The following is a 15,740-nucleotide window of genomic DNA, read 5'->3' as shown; positions in this document are numbered from 1 at the left end:
ACCTTTAGGCCCCTTTCCAATGCTTAGAATTCTCTAATTCATTTTCATTCGCCTACACACCCACAGCATACATGGCCAAAACAGCAAAACCTGAAATGCACTATTTCTTAACATTGTTAATTTTAAGACATTTCTACACCACCTTTCATTTGCTAAAATTCAAAAAGCAAATATCATTAGCATATTTACAGTGCAATGCTCTGAATGCCTACTCAGAAGGAAGTCCCACTGAGCTCAGGGAGACTTCAATCATATGCAAAAGTGTATTGCAGAGATGGGGAACCAGTAGCTCTCCAGGTGTTGTTGGACTCTGTCTCCCATTAGTCCCAGCCATGGTCAGGGATGATTGGAACTGGAATTCAACAACATCTAGTTCCCCAACTATGGTGGATGCAATTATCAGCTTCATTAAAAAAAAAAACTATTAACAATAGTAAGAGAGCAGTATAAAGATAAAATAAAACTCAGAAAACAATCAGAAGCAGCAATAAATAATTACCATCCATAAGAAAGAGCTTGGGAAAATATGGATTTTTTTCACCTATAGCTCTGCACAGTGCCGGGCAAACATTCTTGGGCGAAGTTCCATGGGTAGGACACCATCACATACACTGTCTACGGCCAAAACTCTGAAAGCGCCTTGGTCATTGTGCGCTGTTAAACCCCCGCATTTGTCGCACATGTACCTACCAAAAAGGCATACTTGCTGATCACCTGGATGACGGTCTTAAAGCTAATTTTGCTTGTTAATGTATGTCCATGATAAACAACAGGGTCATTGTTTGGTCCATCCCAGCAGTCAATTTCTAAGCAGCGGCATCCTTTCATTAGAGCACTAGAAAGAAAGAAAGAAAGAAAGAAAGAAAGAAAGAAAGAAAGAAAGAAAGAAAGGAAGGAAGGAAGGAAGGAAGGAAGGAAGGAAGGAAGGAAGAGGGTTGGTGTGAGTATAATATGGAGAGTGGGAGAGCCAGGTGCCTCAACCTGAGCTCCTTGGAGGAAAAGTTGAATATATGTAATGTAATAAATAAAGGAATAAATCTCTACAAATGCAAAATAGCACCCCAGGTAGATTTGGCTAGCACCCTTCTCTCTAACAAAGGGTGCTTCCATACAGCTGCTTACTGGGAGATGGGTACTCCTCATGCATGCATTTTTTTCACAGCATCTATATTCCACAGCATTGCTGGTATCTGCTTTGTCCTCCTCTAACTTTGACTCTTCCTAAGAACCTTACACTGTGAATAAAGCTACCCTACAACTCCAACTCCTGCTCTGCATCTAGTGGACAGCCCCAAAGGAACCATCACCTGAAGGATAGGACATGGATCCATTTGACTCACGGCAGCTTTTCAGAGAAAGCAGAGCTAGAGGCAACCCTTAGGCTGCCCAACTATGAAAGCTCACAACTGGGGCCAGGCAATGGTTGCAACAACATCCCTGGTTTGCTGCTCTGAGCATCTTTGCATCCAGTTAAGAACGGGGAAGAAATCTGATGCGCTTTGCATTTAAATTCGAATCCACCTAATTCACACTCCAACCCTTGTGGTGCAACTCTCCAATCAAATGGAAAGCAAAAATATCAGGGGAAAGTGTGTATCAGTGAGTATATTAGTGAATGCAACATACTAAAATGTGTTGTATAAGAAGAAATTGCCTGCAAAAAAATGTTTATTAGGCAAAACTGCATACAAAAATGTGTGCCATAGGAGAGATATGTATTAAAATGCTAGTGATTTTTCATGAGGACTTCTTAAACACACACACAAACTGATGTGGAAATGTGGAGAATTGATATTAAGATTGGCAAAATGAGAAACTGAGAAACCAAAATTGACAAGATTTACCCACCCCTACATCCATTTTCTCATACTCATTACATAGGGAGCTGGCTGGGATTCTGATCTCCTACAACTAGCTTGCCCTCCTGCCAATACCCACGTAGAGGCCTAGTTGGAAGAACATGTTATGTATGTACGTATGCAGGACCAGTGCTAGGGCTTCTGGCGCCCTAGGCGAGTCCAATCTTCTGGTGCCACCCCGCCCCCTGCCAAAACCTGCTTTAGCGGGAGGTAGGGGGTGGAGAGGCAAGCAGCAGTTTCTCCGCTGTAGCAGAGAAGCCGCTACTCGCCTGCCCCGCCCCCCGCCCAAGCCTGCTTTAGCGGGAGCCAGGGGGTGGTGTAGGGGGCAAGCAGCACCTCTCCGCTGCAGCGGAGAAGCTGCTGCTAGCTCGTCCCGCACCCCCGCCCAAGCCTGGCCAGTGCCCCCTCCATTTTGGCGCCCTAGGCAATTGCCTAGTTCGCCTAAATGGATGCGCCGGCCCTGTATGTATGTATGTATGTATGATCTGATTTCCATCATGCCTTTCTTCCTGAAAGAGCCCAAGGCAGCAAACACACGCAATGATTTTTTTAAAATCCAAAAACTGAAGGCAATTTTAAAACATTCTTTAAAAATAAAAGTTTAAAAACATTCTCAACTAGCAATCTCAGGAGCAGTGTCTTTTAGCCATCAAATGACATGGGTAAACAGGAATGTTTTTATATTTCTCCTGAAAATCAATAATGAGGGAGGCAGATGCACCTCACTAAGGGGGGGGCATTCCACAAATGGGAAATCACGACTGAATCACCATACAGTCCCAAAGAGCAGCCATTAATGTTATAGTCCCCAAAACCATCCCATTGCCACATAGTGAAACTTATCAAACTCTGTTAAAGACACCCAGTTTCATTGTACATTCACGGGGTGGGGTGGGGAGATGGGGGGCACTTGATTTTCCGTTTGTGCTTCTGAGTGGGCCATAATTGTCTCTTACATTTCAAAATAGGGTTTTGTAAGTAAGAGGCGGGAAATCAGGAGACGCTGCTTCTCTGAACTACTTATTCTACTTTATAAGCTACTATTTTAAAATGGGCACAAATACCTTGCATAACCCCACAGGTGACTTGGCCCTATTAGTTGGTCAGATATGAGGTAGGTGTTGTGCGAGGATGAAATAAAGTATTCACATAGTGGACGGGTCATATCCTGGTAAACGGTTTTGTGCTCAGATTTAAACACCACGCATTCCTCAGATGTCATGTATCTTAGAAATCCTTCAAATGTCATCTGTGAATTTCTCTTTGCTGAAAGCCAGAATGTTACAGGGAAAATAATTACATCTCTACCATGGTTCCTTACAGAATTAAGCAAAATTTCAAACCATTTCAGACTAAATATGTTGATGTGAGATGGAGCGTGTGAGGCTTTTGCTCTCATTTCAGGGATGAAGAATCTGTGGCCCTGCAGATATTGTTGAACTCCCAACTTGCACCACCCTTGACGACTAGACTTGCTGGCTGGGGCTGACGAAAAGTGGTCCAGCATATGAAGGGTCCACCCAAGTCTGATTTGACTCCATGCAGCAAGTTATCTCAAAACAATATTGGAGAGGTATGATTTTGCTCACCATTATCCAGGATAACTACTGTAATGTGTAATACATGGGGCTGCTTTTGAAGAGCATTTGGTAAATCCAATTGGTACACAGTGCAGCAGCCAGTTTTAGGGTTGACTGAGAGAATGTACTTTGCCATTAATCCATGCATATACACTGCATGCATGCGTAACAAATAAACACGGGCATATGGTCTTTGCAGTCAACCCCAGTTGGCAGTGTGGCTATGTTAAAAGTGCAAGGGTATATACTGGAATATTGCAGAAGACCGCTGTGATTTCAAGGCGTTTTAGGTGGGGCAGAACACTCCTTACATGCCTAGAAACTCTCTGTGGCATCCTGAGGCTTTAAAGTGCTTAATCCTATTTCTATCTTGTTTTTCTATAAAATATTATTCCCTCACAGTTAGTTATACACCGAGATGGTACCATGCGGAAATTTTAATCTCTATATAACTCTCAGCAGGATTCCACAGCAACACCTGTTGACTCACGTTACGCTCATGGTTCCCTAAGATCCCAGGATCCTTTTCATATGTACTGCTAGAAAACAGACATCCTCTATCTTATATTTGACTCATTGACTCAACTCAGTGTGGTGCAGCAGCAGCAAAAAAAAGACACAGTATTCCAAGTGTGGTCTGACCAAGGTAGAATGGAGTAGTACTATTACTTCCCTTGATCTAGATACAATACTTCTGTTGATGCAGCCTAGAATAGCATTAGCTTGATTGTGGGGGGGGGGCACCTCAAAGTGGATTACAAAAAGATAAAACAATAAAATTGGGGGGGGGGAGTTTTATGTTGCAAACTGCCCTGAGATCTTCAGATGAAGGGCAGTATACAAATTTAATAAATAAATATATAATAAAATTTATGACCATACTTTTAAACCATACAAAAAGTTCAATTCTCATGGATCATATAAGGACATTTGAGCTACTTTTTGTGGGTTGTAAAAAGTTTTGTCTTTGTTGTGTTTGGTATTCAAATTTGCATTTGAGGCTGGGGGTGTTTGTGGTGGGGTGGGGGAGAGAGTTGGAACCTTTTAAGAGGTGCAAAAGGGAGGAGACAGCTTGGTGTTCACAGAGTTGCGAAGTGCTTAGCCATCTTTTATTTCTACATAAAGTACATTTTATCTTTACTTCTGTTCTTCCCTTTGATCCCAATTACTTCCAAGCCTCTCTTTCTTAGACTGCAAGCCCTTTGGGAAGAGAGAAACCATATTTTTCAAGGAGAAAGACTGTTTTGCATTTGAGCCCCTGGGAGAGGCAGGCTGTAGCTAATTAAATAACAACCCAATTCTTTGCTTTACTACAAAGTGGGAGAGGATTGGGCTGTTAGGCTCTTAGAAGCCGTGTAAGAAGGGAAGCCATCCCCTTGCTCCAGTGCTGAAAGCAAAACATGCATCTAAACTGTTCCAAACTTTCAGGAACATGTCCTTGCCAGCACCACTGTGTTGTAGGAACCCGGTATTGTTTTCAAGCACTGCTGGTCTTAGAGGCCAGTAAGACAGGTGCAAAATTAATATCTACCAAATATGTAGCTACGCATTTTCCTAGAATAATTATGAGTGCAAGACCAATTCTTACCGGGGACAGAGGTTATTGCCCAACGCAACTTGAAATATGGGGGGAGGGGAATCCCAACCAGTGCCAATGGGGGTTATTTTCCTAAGACTCCTACTTGCCAGGAGGCGGGGTCTGTATGTCATGATGTGGGGGTGTGAAGAGGTAAGTCTTCCCTCCTTGTGGGCAGCCTTCCCAATAAGAATTATGCTGCATGTCTATCTTGATAGACAATGAAAGAGAGTGCCATGGGGGGTAAAGTCAAACCGTTGGAGAGTTACAGCACTTGCTGTGGCTCTAGACACCAATATGGGAGACAGACATGTTTTATTGCAGGTAGGGCAAATGAAGGTGTCCGGTAAAAGTAGCACAAACAGCTGCCTGATATGTACAAAGCAAACAACTACTTTATCTGTACATTTTGCACTACATGGTATAATGGCATTTTTGTACAAAGTTATCATCCCATTGCCTAGATTTGCTTACACTGCAATACTAGCCATGTCTACTCAGATGTAAGTCCCACTGAGTTCAATGAGACTTGGGGCTTATCCACACTGCCATGCTTATCTTTTGCCCCAAGCTTTCAAGGCACAGGCCCGCGCTTTTAAACTCCAAATCTGAGTGAGCTTATTTTCGTCTGAGCTTTCCCCACAAAGAAACTCTCTTTAAAGCTGGAGCTCAATGAAGGTCAATTCAGGTTTTCCATGGATCGCTGTTTGCTCCAATTCAGCAATAAAGAGCGGCCTTTCTTGCGGAAAGCTATGGGGCGGGGAAAAGTGCTCAGACACAGAGCTTTAAAGTGCTAACCATGCCTAGAAAGCATAGAGGAGAGGTAAGTTTGGATAAGCCCTTACTCACAGGTAAGTGTAGGTAGCCCTACAGTCTCAAATTGATAAAATAAGCCAGTTTCACTGGTTGACGCTCTATCCCATTGGTAGGCAAACTAAGGCCAGGGGCCGGATCCAGCCCAATCGCCTTCTAAATCCAGCCCACGGATGGTCTGGGATCAGCGTGTTTTTACATGAGTAGAATGTGTGCTTTTATTTAAAATGCATCTCTGGGTTATTTGTGGGGCCTGCCTGGTGTTTTTACATGCGTAGGATGTGTGCTTTTATTTAAAATGCATCTCTGGGTTATTTGTGGGACATAGGAATTCGTTCATTCCCCCCCCCTTCAAAATATAGTCCGGTCCCCCACAAGGTCTGAGGGACAGTGGACCAGCCCCCTGCTCAAAAAGTTTTCTGACTCCTGCTATCAACTATAAAACTATCACTTTACAATAGCCTCCCCTTTCTTCCCGCATTGTTGGTGCTGTGTTGCTGTTTTCTTCTGAGTAATTTGCAACTGCGATTCTGACTGCGGTTAAAAGGCAAATAATCGGCTCTGCATCTCATTCTGCAATTTTTAAGGCTTGATAACCAGGAAGAGTCACCAACAGTTCCTGAAGAACAACATAACAACCTATTGATTTGATAACTTAATAATGATTTTGGGAAATATGTTATAATTGGGCTGTTCCCAAAAAGACATAAAATCTGCCCCTTGAGAAGTGAATCTCTAGTAAAGATTGTGAGTTAACTTTTAAATCCATTTGAGTTTAAGTAGGGTTCAATGCTTTATGTGTAACTTAAAAAAGAAGAAGTCTGAATGATCACATATTGTACTTTGGCATGTGCACTAGAGTACAAATCATAATATAAGATGCAGCCCAGAGACTGAGAATTCTTTAATGTGTGTAAATAAAACCAATAAAGATTACTTTTTTAAAAAAGAGAGAGAATTCTTAGTGGCTCACATCAACAGATAACTGAAGGGTGGGGGTCAAATGGAAGAGAATCAGAAAATTATAAAGGTGCAGTTTTGAGATTAAGGTTTTGAGGTTGCGCTGTTACAATTTTTGTGCGGACAGCAGCCAACTGAGCTGGCACAATCTCAATCCCTTTAGTAGGTTTTTGCTTAAAGTGCAGCACTCCACTTCTCTCATGTTTTACATCAGCTGAAGAAATGAGGCCATAACCATTATTTCTCTTTCCATCCTGACTAGTGTGAATAATTCATTTCTGTCATTTTTGCAACATTTCCATGTAATATCCAGAAATATATTGCTGGTTGTCGTCGTCGTCGTCGTCCCCCCGCGCTGTCTTTTCCTTGGGCTAATTTGACCTGTTTCTGTAACATGTTCCTTCTGTCTTTTTCTTTTCTTAAAAAAAACCCTTTTCTGATCACTTCTGGACTTTATCCAAATTGGAGTTTTTAAAATACACTGTCCACAACTGAATAGATTGTCACATAATGCATAGTAAACTGGCTCTGAAGCTAACAAAAATTTTACATAAAAAGAACAAAATTATTTTTTGGTTAAAGAAGTCACTGACATTACTGACAAATAATATTTGGAGAGGGTCGGGCAAATGATCCATCCAGCCAATTTTCCTGTGCTTCTCACACAAAATGTTTGAACAGAAGATGTCAACCCTGTATTTCAAAAACTTCTATACTTTCCCATTCTACCTCTAGCTGATCAAGCTATTTCAGAGAACCCACGTTTCAAGATGGATGGGCTCAGACTGCCCTACTTAACAGCCAGTGAACCAGACTATCCTTTCTGAAATCGCTTTGTTCCTTACTTCTCAGATTACAATCACAAATTAAGTGTCTTCTTGTCCTCACAGTATCCAAAGGTAAATATATGCACCCTGTTTCAAAGATATATTTGCCTGGCTCTGCATTTTTCTGATGCTGCAAGGTTCACATCCCTTTAGCCTTTTCTCATTGGAAAAATGAACACATTTGTTGTTTCCTTCTGTATCTCTTCCTAACCTACAGTGTGTTAGCAGGGGTTGGGATGCCTCTTCTAGGGAAGACGGTTCTACGTACCTTCCCATATGTTTAACTCACCTTATAATTGGCATGGTTTTTACAATTTTGGGGGCTGTTGGATTTATTTTGTGCTGTTTTATACTTACTTTTGTATAGTCATTTGAGATTGTGTACTACTTTACTGTTGTTAATTTTTTAATTTTATAAGTTTATTATAATACACCCTGTACATTCCATGAATAGGAAGACAAAATATTTATCTTTTAAATACTATTTCACAGGCAACTAATTCTTTGTAGAGTACTCAAACTGTGGACGCACCATTATTTTACATGCAAGCATGCATTCTATTTTATGCAGTTTCCAATGACTCTCTTGATTGCTAATCCTTGTAAGCATACGTGTGGATACTTTTTTTTTCTTAGCTTACATCATTTCAGATTTACCAACATTGGATTACACCTACTATTTCATTGCCTACCTGCTTAAAGCATTCACTTAACTCTCTAAAGCAGGCATAGGCAAACTCGGCCCTCCAAATGTTTTGGGACTACAGCTCCCATGATCCAAAGGTACTCTGTGAAGGTACCACTTTCCAAAGGTACTCTGTGAACCTTTCAGTAATTGTACCCAAGAACAGACACTATCCAACTTCAAGCTTTAGCGCAATGTTGCATTCCCATGCACTGAACTAAGTTGTTCATTTTCTAATAAAGATGTATAAGATTGCACCATACTTAAAGATTAAAAAATAGCTACCAGTGATTAATGCTATTAAAAATATTGTAAGAACAATTATGAAATTAGATATTTAAAAATCCAGTGTACCTTCTTCGATGGGCTCAAACTTTGCAATGAGTTGAGCAGCAACCATTTCATCAACTTCAGGCTGAAACTGTTCATTTCTAAGAAACTGGACTAGATTTGAAAGCGGGAGCAATTTGTGGTTCGGAGACTGAGTTTTGAAAAGATCATGGATTTCACACCTGTGTGCTATAGTACGATAAATTCCTCTAAAATCTTCTATAGTAATAGTTCCAGACTTCAATGAATCACTTGCCTGCTTAAAGGGGAGGGGCTGAGTTAAGAATAATGCATAAAAAAATGCACAGCATGACATCATTAATGCAACAAGGTAAGGACAGGCACTTCCATGCAACCATCAGATACAGTACTTCTTAGGCAGAAAATTAGTTATTTTTTTAAAGTATCTATATATTTCTTTTATGGTGATAATGTTAAAAACGAACATTAAAAAGTACTGCTATATTAGACAAAAGGCCCACCTAGTATAGCATTCTGTTTCCAACAGTGGCCAGCCAGGTATCTCCAAAATGTTTGCAGGAGGACATGAAAGCAACTGAGGATGAGAGATGTCTTCAAAACGTACACATTCCACTTAAATAACCTGCACATTTAGTTCTTCAAATCTTATGAACCAGTGGAATGGGACACCAGGATCAGACAGAGAAAAGGGCTGTGTAGGGAAAGGGCTGCTTTGCATTTCTCTGCATGGAAAGGCTTTTCTCTGATATAATCAAATGCAAGGTAGTATATAAGAACACCAGGCATAACACCTTGACTATGGTTTCTTTTCTGAGCCACATATGACTAACACAGCTATAACAAGTATACTAATAAAAATGCTCGTGAGCTAGTAAATTTCATTTGTGAAGTTGCAGTAAAGGCCTCCCTTTTATCCATTAGCTGTTTGATAAATTTTAAAGCTCCGTCAGGTTTTCTGCATTATTAATGTTCCTCTTACAACTTGTGGATACAGCCAATGAACATATCTGCATACTATTGTGCAAAATTATCATTTGCAGTTAACCACAGGGAATATTACATGCTCTTGTACAGACACGCCATTAATTCTACACACTACAGCAAAGCTGCACACTACTAAAAAAAATTGCAATCTGGCCATGTTTAATTGATAATATAATTTCTCTGAACAACAGTACTCAAATATGGGTCGGTTAATGTGAGTGAAACTAATTTAAGGGGCAATCTAAAGCCAAGATCTGCTGGGATGCCCAGCACAGCATAAGCCCCACATCCTCTGACTCAGCCAGAGATACCCCAGTGAAACATCCTCATACTGGCACAGCTTTGCTCAGCTAACTAAAACGAAACCAATGGATAGTATGCTGGTATAAGCCCTGAAAAAAATGGGCATTCTGGGGGCAGGGCAGTGGTGGGTGGGGACTAACTCTGTTCAGCTCAACCACATGACCTGGCAACCCAGCGGAATATGCGTCGGCAAAAGGGGTGGTATAAATCAAATTCTATTTTGAATGCTTGCGTTCCCTCTTGCAAGGCTTAGGCCGACTCAGCCAACCATAGCCCCGCAAATGAACAGTTTCGAATAAAGGTAGGTTCCACCAGCTTTCTGTATTTAAAATGGCCTGTCAGGTTGTAATCCTAATTCTTCTTACTTGGGTGCAAGCCCTACTGAATTTCACTTATGCCCCTCTCATATTAAAATGGAGGGGGAAAGTCATTAATTAACTTCCACCGATTTCAATAGGAATTAAGTGAAATGGCCCAAGTCTGGAACTTATTCATAATTCTTAAAAGGTTCTGACAAATAAAGCTTCAGTCATAATTTTTAAGCGACGTATTTCTGACTACTTCCAGTCAGAGATATTATATTGGAGTTTGAAGTAGTAGCCTTTCAGACAGTTCTTAGTGAGATCTGCCCTCACTTCCCATGATGTGATTTGATCACACCAAGAGGCAGTAGCCCCATAAAACCTGTATAAATTAAGAGGCAGTGTTTCCTATTTGACAATAGCATTGGAGGGCAATGACCCATATTTTATTTCGTTTAATTTGCTTCCTACACACATTTTCTCCTAAGCACCTTAAGGCATATCTTAGGCCCATGTGCTCCTATCCTTTCCCTTCTATTTGATTGCCCAAGGCATGAAATGCTGTTGTCTGTTTTCGTTTTTAGGTGGTATGCATTAGGTTTAATTTACTCCTAATTGCCACTGTTGTTTCATATTGCTTGTAGCACACTTGCTATCTGATTGCTCCTTCCAAATCTAATTTAGAACAATTTCCAGAGGGGTAGTTAAGGACTGCTAGCTTCCTTACAGCCCTGCCCGATCATTGAGGTCTTCGGGGGAGTAACTGTTACCAATCCCCATGGCTTGGATGCACAGCTCATATTCATTCAGTATTGTGGGTCCAATTTTCTGGAACTCCCTTCATGCTGAGATCATAAAGGCCCCTTCCCCACTGAACTTCCAGCGCCTTTTAAATATCTTTTTATTTCAGCAGGCACTTTAAGTCATTTCTGATTTTATAGTTAGGCACTTCCAAGTTGCTATTACAATGAGCTTGTTTTATGGACATGCACATGTGTTTTAAGGGTGCTTAACTTTGACTGGATCATGCCAATGGGTGAACACTGTAACTGAAGAAGATATAAAGAAAAAGCACCTGGATGAGAAAAGCAGCAGCAGGGACTATGAAGATGGTGGTAAAGGCAGCATAAGAGATGATTGGATATTGGCTGGGGGAAATGCAACAGAAAAAAACACACAAATATTTTCAGGGAATAACATATGGAGCAAAAATGTAAGGGCATGCATGATCCAGTAAAAACTAAGCATTTTTAACTAAAATTCTGTATGTGTCAATGGGGACTGATAAAAACATACTTAAATATTTATTGTTATCAACCTAATATTGGCTGGATTGTCCCTCAAATTTGTAAAACATGTTTCTCTCCTATGTAATTAATGGCTTTTTGACATACGCATGAGAACTTAAAAAGCTTGTTTTGCACAGTAAAATAGGTTTGCATTGCCACTGCATTAAGCAGCAACAGAATATTCATTCTGTACAAAAGCTACACATTCATAAAATTAAAACCAGGTAACTAAATTCTTCAACAAATGTATCCAGCTGAAAAGCATCTTAACTTTCCAACTCTCAAGAGGCAATAAATACAAGCTTGTTTTGATTTTTTCACACACGAAATGTTACTTCATTTCATACAACAAATAAAGAGTTCTTACCCTTGGAGAGGAAATGTTTAATATTTTTTTAAAAAAATGTTTTGGTTTAAGAAAAAGAGGAAATACATTTGAGAATAATAAGGTTAATAGTTTCTCCTTTTATATGCAGTTTATTTTAACTGTTTCATTTAAGTGACAAAATTTGCAGATTATACAAAAACATATTTATATTTTAAAAGCAATATTTAAATAACTCATTATGGCCATATAATTGTTACATATATGTGTATATATAATTATATTTAGCTAAACCACCAGTAACTTTTGTAACAGTCTGTTGGATACTGAAACAGGATAAACATGGAATTATGTAACATTAGATAAGTCTGTCAAAAGCAACTTAAAATTTAAAAGGAAAAGGAGAAAAAGGGCACCTCCGACAGAGACTAATAATAATAATAATAATACAATCTGGGTGGCTTTCAACAGAATATTAAAAACACAATAAAACAGCAAACATTAAAAACTTCCCTGAACAGGGCTGCCTTCAGATGTATTCTAAAAAATCAAATAGTGTTTATTTCCTTGACATCTTACATAAAATGAGGACCAAAATATATCGTTCCTTGTTGTGAGAATGATCTTTGTCAGGCCAGCAGGAAGTCCTAGAGAAGCAATGTGTGGAAAATGCTGCATATGAGGGCCAAACTTTTAAGTTCCATTGAAACTCCATACAGTATTACAAACTTCAGTATTGGGGACACAGCAGGGGGTGGGGAGGGAAGCTTTGGCACTTTTGGTTGCCATGCTCAGCATATAACATGCCATATGAATGAAAGAGGCTAGACTTTTGAGGTGTTGAATGTATAAGGCCAATGCAAAATATGACCACAATGTGCCAGAAGGTGATGACCAAATATTGCTAGCTTGAGGAAAAGTCTATTCTGCAACAAGCTTTTTCCTACTCCGCTCTGCTGCTGCTAGTACTGTTTAATATGTAATGACGTAACTCCAACAGTGTGCTAGAAAGCACTGTACAGAACACAGTAATGACACAGTCCCCGACAGAGACTTTACAATACTGAACAGAGAGTAATGTCTCCAAATATAATTGAACTCAGTGACAAACTAATCTGCTCGGTATTTCACATATAGTAAATTCATCTTTAAAACCTTATTTTAAAGTAACAATTTGCAGATTAATAGTACTTCCAATCCTATTCAGTTATATAGGTTTTCTCACCTTAAAAATGTATTTCACATGCACATAATCAAAGGGGATGTCAAATTTAGTAAGCAATTCCAAAGTGCTTTCAAAATTAATCTTTCCTTTTCTAAACTTGTCATGGATGACGTTTAAAAACCACGTAAATGGAAAACTAGTTAAGGAAATCAGCGGTCTTTATTAAGCATTTATCATTTTTCTCCCTTAGCCAGATTGTGAAGGATCCCCAATCCCATCCTTCCCATTGCAGTTTTATCCAATGCTAGTGCTACTCATAGCAGACCCATTGAGGTTAATAGACACAACTAACACATTCATTAACTTCAGTAGTCTACTCTAAATACACCTTAGTTAGATACAACCCACAAGTTCCTGCACCAAGTCACTTAGATTATAAGGGGGGGATTAAGAATATTGTTTTGTTATTTCAACCAGTGTTTTAGATGCATTTTTCTGCTATTTTTGTTATCTATGAATGATCCAAGGCACTGTGAAAATTGCTGCAACTGTAGGGCAAAACAAAGCAGTACAAAATTATATAGTACAATTTTATAGTAAAATAAATGAAGGGAGAGCTAATAGTAACACACAAGATAGGATGCAATAATATTAAAAGCAAAGATTAAAAGGTTCCTGTGATATATGTAATTTTTTTCACTGGGACTGTATTAAGTGTCCAATATACCAGGTACTTCCAAACCTCAACACACAAAGATTTGTATAGGCTGCAATCCTACACAAATGTTTCCGAAAGTATGACCCATTGCATTCAAGAGGGCTTTCTGCCATATACTGTAGTACTGCAGTGATAAACTGCCTCCAAAGTGCCCAGATATTCATTTTGGGGGTTGTATTGGTGGCGCATTTCCTTCTGGAGAACTTTAGCACTATAGTGTATAAGGACTCCCTGATAGATCAGCTTCCAGACTTTATATTGCAAACTTCTTGGTGCAGGGAAATCCTGAATGGTGCTTGCAAATGCTACATGTCAATAGCACATAATTTCCTAACAATTTCACACATGCTTCCTTGCGTTGGGAAGCAGCTCCAGGATGTGTATATGGATACCCACTTAAAACAGTATTTCTGTGAATGAAGCATTGCTGCAACAGGGAGCACGAGTGGTCTCATGGGGGGGGGGGGCGGGGCGGGCATAAAGCAGTTCAATTGGTTTTCCGGTATGCTGAGCAGGTTGCAATGTTCCTTTCTTGGGAAAAGCCCCATGCCCTTTCACCAGAAATGGTTTGCCTTGAGTTACTGATGCACTTTCTAGCAGTGGGTGAGCCTGCCCCCTGCCATGTGCAATTCTGAAATTGGGGTGTGTTTGTGTGTGTGTGTGTGTGTGTGCATATAGGTATGCATATATGCATGTGCAATCACAAGGACTGTGGGTGTATGCATAGCTAGAAATACACAACGTCGTTAACTCTCCCCCAATGGTGCTGGGGAATGAAAACAGCCCAGGAAGGATATCTGGCTTCCATGGTGGTCGCTCCTCATGGCCTGTTGCCCTTGCTCCTCGCTTGCTCGGGTGGTTCCAGCAGCTCCTGGCGCGGCATAGTTTTCGCCCCCCAGCCCCTGGGCCAGCCAGGGGTCCGAGGGGCTCCAGGCAAACCCCCCCACCCCACCCCGCGCCCTCCCCCCCAAAGTGACGCTCCCCTTCCCTCCGTCCGCGCAGACGAAGGGGAGCGGGGTGGGGGGGTAGGTGGGGAGAAAGTGAAGTGAAATGTTAAAAAAGGGAATTGGGGGAGGGGAGGGGAAACGAGGGGCGGAGGCAAACGAGGAGGAGGCCAGCGGGCGCGGCGCGCGCCAGGCGCGAGGGGGACCCGAGAGGAGGAGGAGGAGGAGGAGGAGGATGCGCGCGCCTGTGCGGCGCCGGGCGAACGCCTAGTCGGCACGCGGGGCTCTTGTGGCGTCACGAGGCCCCGTTCGACGCCAACGGTTCTCCCGTCAGCGCTCGTCACGTGGTTGGCGGATCTTTTCCCTCCAACAACCCTATTCCGCCCCCCCCCCCGCCGCCGCCCTCAAAATTAAAATTCTCTTAGTGCGTCATCCTCGTTTGCCCAACCGCTCTCTCGCTCTCTCTCAGAAAATGCCGTTATTTTAAGCGCGGGAAAAGGATTCTCTCTCTCTCTCTCTCTCTCTCTCTCTCTCTCTTTCTCTTTCTCTTTCTCCTGACGAGAACAATAGGCTATGCTATGGAAATTAAGTAAATAAAATTACCCGTCCAGTGCAAGGGGCCTGCGAGCGACTCGTTTTAAGAGCAAAGAGCCATCCGGGGAAACATAACGGAGAGAATGAGAAACAAAATACCTCACAATAAAAGCCGTGCGGTAACCCCGCCAAACAGACCCAAATAAAGCGAAAAAGAAAACCTCAACGTAGCAAAAAATATCGCCACCCGTCAAATGGGGGAAAGAAATACTTCCCCTCCCCCTTACCTAGTGCCGAAAGGATATTAAATGATGGCGCTGGGTGGGCCTGGCAGGTGAGAAGAATCTTTGTCACTGGGGAACCTCGCTTCAAAATTGTCATTGTTATTCGGAGCAGTCAGTCCTTGTTAGAGAAAGGGGGAGAGTCCCCTTCAGCCTCGCCCTCATTCGGCCTCTGCAGCCCCATAAGTCACTTCATGCCAGAGAGAAAAATACACACAAAAACACTCAAGGCTGGTACTCCATTTCGTAGCCTCATAGAACTGTAGAGTTGGAATCATATTCT

The 15,740-nt window shown here is 41.3% G+C and overlaps 1 protein-coding gene across 1 annotated transcript in view; it reads right to left on the bottom strand.

The window, feature by feature from the left end:
• PLCZ1 (phospholipase C zeta 1) overlaps window positions 1-14,616 on the bottom strand; it is a 45,760-nt gene extending 31,144 nt beyond the window's left edge. Inside the window, 5 exon segments of the mRNA XM_033163195.1 lie at window positions 691-835; window positions 2,924-3,125; window positions 8,655-8,886; window positions 13,041-13,164; window positions 14,496-14,616. Of these exon segments, the coding sequence (XP_033019086.1) occupies window positions 691-835; window positions 2,924-3,125; window positions 8,655-8,886; window positions 13,041-13,164; window positions 14,496-14,506 (714 nt within the window). The 5' untranslated portion in view covers window positions 14,507-14,616.
• Between the last annotated feature and the right edge of the window lie 1,124 nt (window positions 14,617-15,740).

Source organism: Lacerta agilis, chromosome 10 (assembly GCF_009819535.1).
Source record: "Lacerta agilis isolate rLacAgi1 chromosome 10, rLacAgi1.pri, whole genome shotgun sequence".
Classification (NCBI taxonomy): Eukaryota; Metazoa; Chordata; class Lepidosauria; order Squamata; family Lacertidae; genus Lacerta; species Lacerta agilis.
The sequence above is the reverse complement of the archived record's forward strand: the minus strand, read 5'-3'. Positions and strand labels throughout refer to the sequence as shown.